We start from the raw sequence: 10,972 nt of genomic DNA, 5'->3' as shown, positions 1-10,972 counted from the left end.
AACAATCCAACTTCATTTTCAAATAATTATTTATTTATTCTGGCTGAATACACTGTAATTTTCATCAAACACAGACGTTAATACTTGGATCAAAGAAAATATATTTCTTAGATTTGTCTAAGAAACTATAAAGATTAATGTCATCATTATATTTATAGTTTATATCTTAATCCAGATTCTAGTTTGGTGCAGGATTGTGTCTTGGACTATTATCCAGCATCATCCTTGAGGAGATCTGTCAGTGTTTTTTGGAGGGGTGTTTTTAAATGGACACTCCCACTCAGCCGGTCGCCATGGTCTGATTGATCCAGTCCAGGAAGTTAGAGACGCGGGTATAGATTCCGTAGACGTCCTCTTGGGCGCACCCTTTACCCCAGCTCACCACGCCCGTCAGAAACCAGGTGTTCTTGTAGCGGGTGACCAGGGGCCCTCCGCTGTCCCCCTGGCACGCATCTTTTTTCCCGTCCCTGAACCCAGCACACAGCATGTTCCTGGTCACATTGAGGCCTGTGGTGCGACACTCCTGTAGGGGGACCCGAGGAACCTCCAGCCTCTGGAGCAGAGTGGACGGGGGTCCCGACTGGGCCAGGCGGCCCCAGCCACTCACCACGGAGGTGCGCATGGCCCCTAGCGTGCGCCCGAAGGAGCCGTCCAAGGCGGGCAGGCACACAGGCACCACGAAGGGTCCAAGCACTACTTCCCTCTTGAGGTAGAGCAGAGACAGGTCCCGGTCCGTGGAGGTGTGGTTGTATTGGGGGTGGATCAGCATCCTCGTCACCCGCCGAACCTGCTCCGTGCCCTCCTTCTTCGCACGGTTGTGTTCACCTTGAAGGGGGAGGAACTCAGGATCAGTGGACAGTGAACACTCAGAGGTGATAGTTAGCATTGGGTTTTGTGGCAGCTGAGATACTGGGAGCGTTGAGAGAACACTGTAATACCATTTTCCCACTCACCCACTGTGACTTGCCAATGGGAGGCAGTCGTGTGCCACATGCAGTGGGCAGCAGTAAGGATCCAATGTGGAGCCAAGAGGATCCCCCCACATTTATATTCATTCATGTACTCCAGCATAACCTGCAGTGACAGAGGGAGAGGAGAGTGTGAGACAGATATAGATCTGGATCTAGCCACATGTTGGTCAGTCAATAACTACAGTGCAATGCTATACCTGCCATGGGCACTCTCCCTTAGGACAAATTGTGCCTTTCACAATTCGGGGCCCGGGCCTGAACGTTTTCACAATTCTTCCACAGGGAAACGGAACTAAGAGGAGGGAGGGAGGGAGAGAGGGAGAGAGAGAGGTTAGGAGTTGAGGATAAAGAGAGAATACAGGCAAGAGAAGGACTACAAAAGGAGAAGATGAAGTGCTTGTATGGAGATGGCCTCAAGAAGCACAGGGCTGTTGGGAGTTGTAGTTGTTAGGGTTTGGCCCAGTGTGATACAGACCTTGGGGTATGCAGCTAATGCTGTCATTGCCCAGGCTGTACCCAGGGGCACAGTGACAACGGTGAGACAGGTCTGGAAACTCTGTACAGAAGTGCTCACATCCCCCATTTCTGTACAGACAACCATCATAAGAGTTCATCAAGGCTGTGGAGGTAGAGATAGAGACAGACAGGAACCAAGAGACAAGAGAAATGGAAACCATTATTGAAGAAGATCCAAGAGCTAATTTCAGTGATTCGACAGACAGATACAGGTGTGTTGTACCTACTTTGGCCACAGTTTCGTCCATCAAACCCAGGGAGACAAATGCAGATGTATGTGTTCACCTGACCTACACAGGTAGCACCATTCAAGCAGGGGCCAGACTCACACTGATCCACCACTACAGACAGAGACAATATTAGATTATTATTAGAACCATTATAATGAGCAACGAGAAATATATGTAGATTTGGCAACATGTACAGACCAGTCAAAGGTTTGGACACACCTACTCATTCTAGGGTTTTTCTTTATTTTTACTATTTTCTACATGATAGAATAATATTGAAGACATCAAAACTATGAAATAACACATATGGAATCATGTAGTAATCAAAAAGGTGTTAAACAAATCAAAATATATTTTAGATTCTTCAAAGAAGCCACCCTTTGCCTTGATGACAGCTTTTAACACTTTTTTGGTTACTAAACGATTCCATATGTGTTATTTCATAGTTTTGATGTCTTCACTATTATTATACAATGTAGAAATAGTAAAAATAAAGAAAACCCCTGGAATGAGTAGGTGTGTCCAAACTTTTGACTGGTACTGTAAGTTAAAGTTGAGTGTAGCTTTGAGTCCCCTGAAGATAGCCTACCTGAGTAGCTCTTCCAGAACTCCTCCTGCATAAAACAAGAGAGAGGGGTATTTAAAAAGATTCTAATGTTCTGGGACAAATATGGAGAACCTACCTCCTCAGATTCCATCTGATCATTCCGTTTACACTCACCAATTGTTCGGGGAGGGTGAAGATCTCCCGTGCCTCCTCGTAGCCACATTGCTCCTCCAGACACTCTCTCTCCAGGTCTCCCAGTCTCAGCTCCTCCAGCAGGCTGTTAGCACGCCGCGAGCGCTGATGATGGAGCACCCCACTGGCCTCCTGTGTACTCAGGAATACTGGAGCTGCCAGGACGGGACATGACTGCTCACACTACATAGACTTTAAATTGATAGACATCCAACAAACTTCCACAGGAACAGAGTACAAATAGTAGGAAAATGAAGAAGAATCCTAATGAAGACCATGGGTGGTTTAAAAGTTGCTATTACTGCACACACAAGGCTGTAAACAGTCTCTGTACACAAATACAGTCAGACTGACAGAAAGACAGATAGACAGACAGGAAGTCAAGCAGGGCATTGAATAGCCAGCAGCGTGTGGTGCTGTATTTGAAAGGTACAGGGCTGATCCAAGAACCACCAAAGTAATTTACATCCTCAGATCTGAGACTCACTTCCAGGGAGGCAGGCTGGGATACAGAGGGCCAGCAGGATAAGGTGGCTGAGCTTCACTTTCAGAGCGTCCGTGGTCGTAGACGACTCCATTACTGAGCTCTCAGGGCTCGACCCAAGTTCAGTCCTCCCACAAACACATACTCCACAAACACACAAACAGCAAATCAGTCTCTCTCTCCCCTCCCTGACAGAACATGTATCAGGGTAAACCCACGGGGCAGTTGGCTGGGAGACTAACATTGTGAAATACAGTGACTGGACTGGAGCCAAGGAGGCATTACTAGTATCACACCAACAGGAGGTGCTGTTGTATGACAACACAGTGGAGGCAGGATATTTGTCCACATGATAATGCATGTATTCAATGTATCAAAAATGTAAATAACTCATTTTTGATAAAATGTGCAGTTACTGCTCATTTGCTTTGTAAGGCAGTATAGTTTACAGTCCAGAAAGCTATAATGGCTCTGAGGCAACATATCTTCAATGCAACTTCCTAAAATAACTGCCCACCTCAATATTAATGTAGTCTATTGCCACTATAGAACTAACACTTTACATTGAGGGAGGGAAGACAGACCTGTCCCTGAGGAAGATACAGTGCCTTCAGAAAGTATTTGTGCCCTTTGACTTATTCCACAGTTTGTTGTATTACAGCCTGATTTCAAAATTGATCAAATTTACCCATCTACACACAATACCCCATAATGACAAAGTGAAAACATATTATTAGAAATGTTTGCAAATGTATTGAAAATGAAATACAGAAATATATAATTTACATAAGTATTCACACCAGAGTCAATACTTTGTGGAAGACCTTTGGGTAAGTCTCTAAGAGCTTTCCACACCGGGATTGTGCAACATTTGCCCCAAATTCTTTTAACATTTCTTCAAGTTCTGTCAAATTGGTTGTTGATCATTGCTAGACAACCATTTTCCATAGATTTTCAAGTAGATTTAATTCAAAACTGTAACTCGGCCACTCAAGAACATTCACTGAAAGGTGAATTCATCTCCCAGTGTCTGGTGGAAAGTAGACTGAATCAGGTTTTCCTCTAGGATTTTGCCTGTGCTTAGCTCCATTCCGTTTATTTTTATGCTAAGAAACTACCCAGTCATTAACGATTACAAGCATACCCATAACATGATACAGCCACCAATATGCTTGAAAATATGGAGAGTGGTACTCAGTAATGTGTTGTATTGGATTTGGCCCAAACATAACACTTTGTATTCAGGACAAAAAGTTAATTCCTTTCCCACATGTTTTGCAGTATTACTTTAGTGCCTTGTTGCAAACAGGATGCATGTTTTTGAAATATTTGTATTCTGTAGATGCTTTCTTCTTTTCAATGTCATTTAGGTTAGTATTGTGGAGTAACCACAATGTTGTTGATCCATCCTCAGTTTTCTCTTATCACAGCCATTAAACGTTGTAACTATTTTAAAGTAAACATTTTGTACCTTTATTTGACTAGGCAAGTCAGTTAAGAACAAATTCTTATTTACAATGACAGCCTAGGAACAGTGGGTTAACTGCCTTGTTCAGGGGCAGAACAATGGTTTTTTATCTTGTTAGCTCAGGGATTCAATCTGAGCACCTTTCAGTTATTGATCCAACGCTCAAACCACTAGGCTACCTACATTGACCTCATGGTAAAATACCTAAGCGGCTTCCTTCTTCTCCGGCAACTGAGTTAGGAAGGACGCCTCTATATTTGTAGTGTACACCATCCAAAGTGTAATTAATAACTTCACCATGCTCAAAGGGATATTCAATGTCTGTTTTTTTCTTTCTTCCTACCAATAGGTGCCCTTCTTTGCAAGTCATTGGAAAACCTCCTTGGTCTTTGTGGTTTAATCTGTGATTGAAATTTACTGCTTGACTGAAGGACCTTACAGATAACTGTCTGGGGTACAGAGATAATCAAAAATCATATTTAACATTATTGCAAACAGAGTCCATTAAACGTTTTATGTGACTTAAGCAAATTTTATCCTGAACTTTAGACTTGCCATAACAAAGGGTCTGAATACTTTTGACTCAATACATTTCAGCTTTTCATTTTTTATTAATTTGCAAAATGTTCTAAAAACATAGTTCAACTTTCACATTATAGGGTATTGTGTGGGTATTATAGGGTATTACCTTTCATTGTGTGTAACAGTTACGTGAATTAAGTTATCAATGTTCTTAAACCGAACTTCAATTAAACTACTCAGTCTGCCCCCCCCCCAGAGTGTGTAAGATTCTGGTTGAATGACGCAGACGGAGAACCAGCCCACAATGGTCAAAACGTTTATTTATGAGAGCTCTAAAATCCGTTCAATGCACAAAGCCTTTTATATTAACACACACACACACACACACACACACAAACTTACATCAGTAGAGAACTCCACCCCGCTTTTTTTTCCCACATTACACATACATTCCTTATCAACCTTGCCACCTGTCTTCTAATCTCCTGCCAACTAGCCGTTCCCAGGCCGTTGTTTCTCTCCCTAACTTAGGGAGGCATCTTCTCCTGTTCCTTTCCCAAGGTCGTCTTATCAACTCTGCCCTGCTCATTTTGAAGTGGTAACAGTGTCTTACTTACACACAGTATTGGAATATAGTTTTTAACCCATTATTATAGCCTTATTTCGAATACATTTCAACATGTTATAGGTTTTCTGAGTGAAAACATTTAGTCAAACCTTTAATCATATAATTTCCATTACAGTAACCCACGTGGTTTCTCAAATGACTGCCTCACCTGGTTCACCAACTACTTCTCTGATAGAGTTCAGTGTGTCAAATCGGAGGGCCTGTTGTCCGGACCTCTGGCAGTCTCTATGGGGGTGCCACAGGTTTCATTTCTCGGGCCTACTCACTTCTCTGTATACATCAATGATGTCGCTCTTGCTGCTGGTGATTCTCTGATCCACCTCTACGCAGACAACACCATTCTGTATACTTCTGGCCCTTCTTTGGACACTGTTAACTAACCTCCAGATGAGCTTCAATGCCATACAACTCTCCTTCCGTGGCCTCCAACTGCTCTTACAGTGAGGGAAAAAAGTATTTGATCCCCTGCTGATTTTGTACATTTGCCCACTGACAAAGAAATGATCAGTCTATAATTTTAATGGTAGGTTTATTTGAACAGTGCGATGACAGAATAACAACAAAAATCCAGAAAAACGCATGTCAAATATGTTATACATTGATTTGCATTTTAATGAGGGAAATAAGTATTTGACTCCCTCAATCAGAAAGATTTCTGGCCCCCATGTGTCTTTTATACAGGTAACGAGCTGAGATTAGGAGCACACTCTTAAAGGGAGTGCTCCTAATCTCAGTTTGTTACCTGTATAAAAGACACCTGTCCACAGAAGCAATCAATCAATCAGATTAGAGATGGTAACAGTGTATACTATTGTATGTGCGCATAATCGACCAGCATACATGCTTTTATTCAACTTTAAAACACAATTTGGCAGGGCATATTACCTTTCAAATAACTTCCCTGGATTCTATCCAAATGAAAATAAGACTGATAAAATAAATTACCATTGAACTGCCATAATCAAATCACAATGTTTCCCTTCGCGTAATTTTGAAACAAGGAATGTAGAAATGTTGCAGGCTACTGTCTACCTGCTTCTGCAATTAATGTATATGATCAAATGTACTTTAAAAAAGGTTAACTTTTTCTTCTTCAACTCAAACTCGATATGACTTTAAAGTTTACGGTATAATTCCAAGTCGAAACAGATCGCGCATATATTCTGATGAAATTCTGTGACGTTTTGGTTGTTCCGCAGGGTTTTTACCCCGGCTGTTCATCACACATGCTTTTCTTGAGGCTTGTCAAAGTTCCGTAGCCGAAGTCTACGCCCCTTCGTCGGTGATTGGTCAACAATACGTTGTCATTTAACGAGAGACGACTAGTTTTCATGCAGATGATAAGAAATACTGCACCAAAAATCTTAGATGTAAAATTGCGCAACTAAGATCTCCTCAGCAAAAACGCAAAATGATTTACAGATTTCTCTTAAATTAATTGAGACTATTTTGAGGACGTGTACTGACTATGGCGTCTCAAGAGGTACAAACAGTAATATTTCCACTTCTTTCTAATTTTTCAAGTGAAGGTATTTTAAGGGAGTATGCGAGCACAGACGTACACTTCGCCTGGCCGAGTTCTGCTAGGAGCAAACCGAACCTATGTATGCGGACGCCTTTAGTGCGTAAACTCCAACTGATCTCTAAAATATATTTAATGGAGACACAGCTGTGAACACTTACTTGAAGTATGGTCGAGAGAGATAACTGAGCTTTCAGCTGGGGAGTAAACCAAGGCAAACCTGGAAGGCCTTAAGGGTAGAATTGGGAAAATAAGCACTTTTACACAAGGTAATTATTTGTGCATAGTAATCTTTTTCATTGTAAGGTACCTTTTTGTGCATACAACGACCAGCATGTGAATACCAAGGCCAATATAAGGCTCAAAATCAACAAACATATGTACACAGATGTTGTTATGAGTTACAACAACCAAACGGAGGTAAGGTATGTGTGTCAGTGCTATGATGCGCGCTTTATGTCCTATAGGGGGCAGTCTCAGAACATCTTTAGTATTTCATGGATGGGTTCCTGTGCATTCCTCAATCCATCCTTCCACTCCTGGGGTACAGATCCACCGTGTACCCTGCCCTCGCCCCCAGCAGAGCCCCCAAAGCAAAACCCCTGTTGCAGTTCTCTCCTGAAAAGGACACACAGACACTTTAGACTGACAATTCTCAAAACACATACCTTAAAACAGATGAATTGGCATCACATGCAAACAAACAAACTTACCGCCACAATTGGTGTTTGCCAGGATCCCTCCATGAGGGTCGCTGTGAAACTTGTGTGCTAGGTAGAACATACTACTGAGGGCACCTATAAAGGACACAAACTTCTATTAGACTCAGTGGACACTTGCATCACACACTTAAATGGAACTAAATGACACTGCTGTGGATAGGTAGACAAAGAGTAGAGAGAGAGTGATAGACACCTTGGGTGTAGCAGGCATTTCCAAGCATTTCCACTGCACTCTGGTGAACCTTGAGCCCCTCTGCAGAAGAGGTTGGAAACCTGGCTGCTTTCTGTATGTAGGGCTTGCAAGTGTCCCATGCATCCAGCTCGGGTGACTTGAGGGCGGCCCCCGCTTGCTGCTTCAGACACTCCCCATTCAGAGTGGCATGGAGGGCTCGGGCGTACAGCGTCACATATTTCTCCACCTTGGGGTGGGTGAGCCGGACAAACTCTACCGCTGCAGACACCTGGGAGAGGAAGAGAGAAAGGACAGCAAAAGAGGGGGAGAGAGAGGTTCATTGGGAAAATCTTAATTTCTTGTGTTCTCGTCTCCTTCTCAAAACCCATTAGATGAGAAGTTCAACGGTCCCTCCACTCTGACCTTCTCATCCAATGGGTTTTGAGATGAGGCAAGGAGAGAAGGATGAAGGAAATGCAATTGAGATTGTCCTATTTAAATATTCCAAAAAGAGGTGGGTGCAACACTTGCAGCTTGGTCCTCATTGGCTGTGGCAGAGAGAAGCACAAAGGGGATGGCCATGGGGAGGCAGCCAATAGCGTCTAGCTGGCTGTCGGGGACTGACACGTTCATCTTCTGCTGGTAGCGCTGCTCTGCAAACTCCAACACCAGGAACACATAGACAAGACACACAAACGTAACACCAGGAACACATAGACAAGACACACAAACATAACACCTGGAACACATAGACGAGACACACAAACGTAACACCTGGAACACATAGACAAGACACACAAACGTAACACCAGGAACACATAGACGAGACACACAAACGTAACACCTGGAACACATAGACGAGACACACAAACGTAACACCTGGAACACATAGACAAGACACACAAACGTAACACCTGGAACACATAGACAAGACACACAAACGTAACACCAGGAACACATAGACGAGACACACAAACGTAACACCTGGAACACATAGACGAGACACACAAACGTAACACCTGGAACACATAGACAAGACACAAACGTAACACCAGGAACACATAGACGAGACACACAAACGTAACACCTGGAACACATAGACAAGACACACAAACGTAACACCTGGAACACATAGACAAGACACACAAACGTAACACCTGGAACACATAGACAAGACACACAAACGTAACACCTGGAACACATAGACAAGACAAACTGTGAGACACTGTCTGGTTAGGTGTATAACCTCGTATGTATGCATGCATGCATGTGCGTGTGCATTACCTTGCTGGAGGAAGTGGGTTTGGGGTCTTGCCAGTCGGAGAAGAATGCTCTGTGGAAGGACTCTGCGTAGGTGTCTCCATGTGTTCCTGGCGTGGTCATGAAGTGTACGTAATCAGCCAGCTCCGCCCCCCCTCGCCGCTGGTTCTGCCACAGTGGCAAACTTCCCCCCTGTCAGGGGCTGTGCCACCCTCAGGGAGCAGATGGCATTCAGGGTATTCTCACCTGCCTGGAGACCTGCACAGAGATATAGAGGTATACTTAACTGAATAATTGATAATATGTATTGTCAATAATTATTTTCCTTACAGAACCGCTTTTAATGATGTATACAGACCAAGGTCATAGACAGTTACTTTTTTCATTTAGTTACATTCATTCGTGAGATGAACTGAAATTAAGTGAGTACCTTGGTGATAGTGGACCGATCCGCCTGATGCCTTCCAGAACTTGAGCTTGTTATGGAGGATTACGCTACCCACAACATGGGGTCAGTTCCCACCAGAGGGCCATGCAGTGCGACCGCTCCCCGCTATGGACCGGAGGGAAAGAGACAACAGATTAAGGACTAACTCAAAATGTTTCAATGTACCTATTGCCAGTTTGATGAACATCAGGAGAAGAATGAATGCTCCTGCATATATCAAACACTCATGTCATAATTCATGACCAATAAACAACTCATTTTCAAATTCAGTAAAGGGTGATGTTAACATACCTGAGTTGGTGAGGATGCTGGACGGGTGTCTGTTGTTGGGTGCGTTGAAGCCGGTGATCCATCCTCCAAAATCTCTCTTGATGTCATCGATGTTGTAGTACCAGTGCACGGACATGGCGTCGGCGGCACACATTCCCCACAGCGCCTCTCCCACCGACCTTCGCACCTGGGTCATCTCGGCTAGAGACTGGTGGTGTTACTTCAGAAATCAAACACAAAAACATGTATATTTCAATAATAATTGTAGTCTATGTTCAGATGGGTTACCCTGTGGCTACTGGTGCTCCAGGAGACTATATAGGTAACGTTATGCGAGCTGTAATAAAGAGTCCAAACGTGGACATAGACAGGACAGAATTCCTTGACATTGTTTAGAGTGGTTAAAGAAACATATGCGGTCCTACCGTAGAAATGTCAAATTGTAGAATGATCCTCACCCTATTGTAGTAGTTTCAGCTGCATGTATGAACACCAGAATGCGCATAATAATTTCGATATAGAACTTGAGTAAATTCATTATTGCTGTGTTACAAAACTACACAGGGTCGTATTCACTTGACACCAAACGGGCCAAAACGGGGAGGGACTACCTAAACTTGTCCAATAAGAAACTCGTTGTCGTTGCAAAACGTTTCCGTTGCAAAACGTTTTGCTCTAATGAATAGACCTAGAAAATAGCCGGCTGCATAACCTGAGTTTGACATAACTACCAATTTACATATTGTAACCGTCAGACAGTCAACTCTCGCCAACTGTACATAAGTCCCTCAACTTGCAAGATGACGAACATTAAAGTTGAAGAATGTTTCATATTCGTAGTGAAATTTAACTGTCTCACTTTTCAACGGGGTCAATTCATGAAAAGCTAATGGAGAATATATATATATTCAGTTTTAAAAATGAGACATTAAATATTGAAACGTTTGACTCAAGCGAATGTAAAATTGGTCAATTAATCTGATTCCCATCCCTTTGTTACTCATCTGTGGATTTGCAGAT

At 43.0% G+C, this 10,972-nt stretch overlaps 2 protein-coding genes across 5 annotated transcripts; both read right to left on the bottom strand.

Annotated features, from left to right (window-relative positions):
* Positions 1–11: 11 nt before the first annotated feature.
* LOC106575739 (coagulation factor VII) lies at positions 12–3,132 on the bottom strand. Its single transcript, XM_014152409.2, has 8 exons — positions 2,944–3,132; positions 2,439–2,611; positions 2,307–2,331; positions 1,715–1,828; positions 1,447–1,590; positions 1,169–1,263; positions 954–1,074; positions 12–825 (listed from the first exon to the last, which is right to left on the bottom strand). The coding sequence occupies exons 1-8, from the start codon at positions 3,032–3,034 to the stop codon at positions 281–283; spliced, it is 1,308 nt and encodes a 435-aa protein (XP_014007884.1). The 5' UTR covers positions 3,035–3,132; the 3' UTR covers positions 12–280.
* A 3,255-nt stretch (positions 3,133–6,387) lies between these two features.
* LOC106575731 (uncharacterized) lies at positions 6,388–10,919 on the bottom strand. Of its 4 annotated transcripts, XR_006760040.1 has the most exons (9): positions 10,378–10,904; positions 9,974–10,172; positions 9,665–9,787; positions 9,259–9,492; positions 8,506–9,166; positions 7,996–8,263; positions 7,794–7,877; positions 7,465–7,698; positions 6,388–7,390 (listed from the first exon to the last, which is right to left on the bottom strand). XR_006760040.1 is itself a non-coding variant. In XM_045699226.1 (8 exons), the coding sequence occupies exons 4-8, from the start codon at positions 9,355–9,357 to the stop codon at positions 7,601–7,603; spliced, it is 687 nt and encodes a 228-aa protein (XP_045555182.1). In that variant the 5' UTR covers positions 9,358–9,492; positions 9,665–9,787; positions 9,974–10,172; positions 10,378–10,919; the 3' UTR covers positions 6,388–7,600. The 4 variants fall into 4 exon arrangements, 3 of the variants coding, with proteins under 3 accessions (XP_045555182.1, XP_045555180.1, XP_045555181.1); XM_045699226.1 differs by having other exon boundaries at positions 6,388–7,698; positions 8,506–8,643; positions 10,378–10,919; XM_045699224.1 differs by having other exon boundaries at positions 6,388–7,698; positions 10,378–10,910.
* Between the last annotated feature and the right edge of the window lie 53 nt (positions 10,920–10,972).

This window comes from Salmo salar, chromosome ssa17 (genome assembly GCF_905237065.1).
Source record: "Salmo salar chromosome ssa17, Ssal_v3.1, whole genome shotgun sequence".
Taxonomy (NCBI): Eukaryota; Metazoa; Chordata; class Actinopteri; order Salmoniformes; family Salmonidae; genus Salmo; species Salmo salar.
Note: the sequence above shows the minus strand (reverse complement) of the source record. Positions and strands in the feature narration are given on the sequence as shown.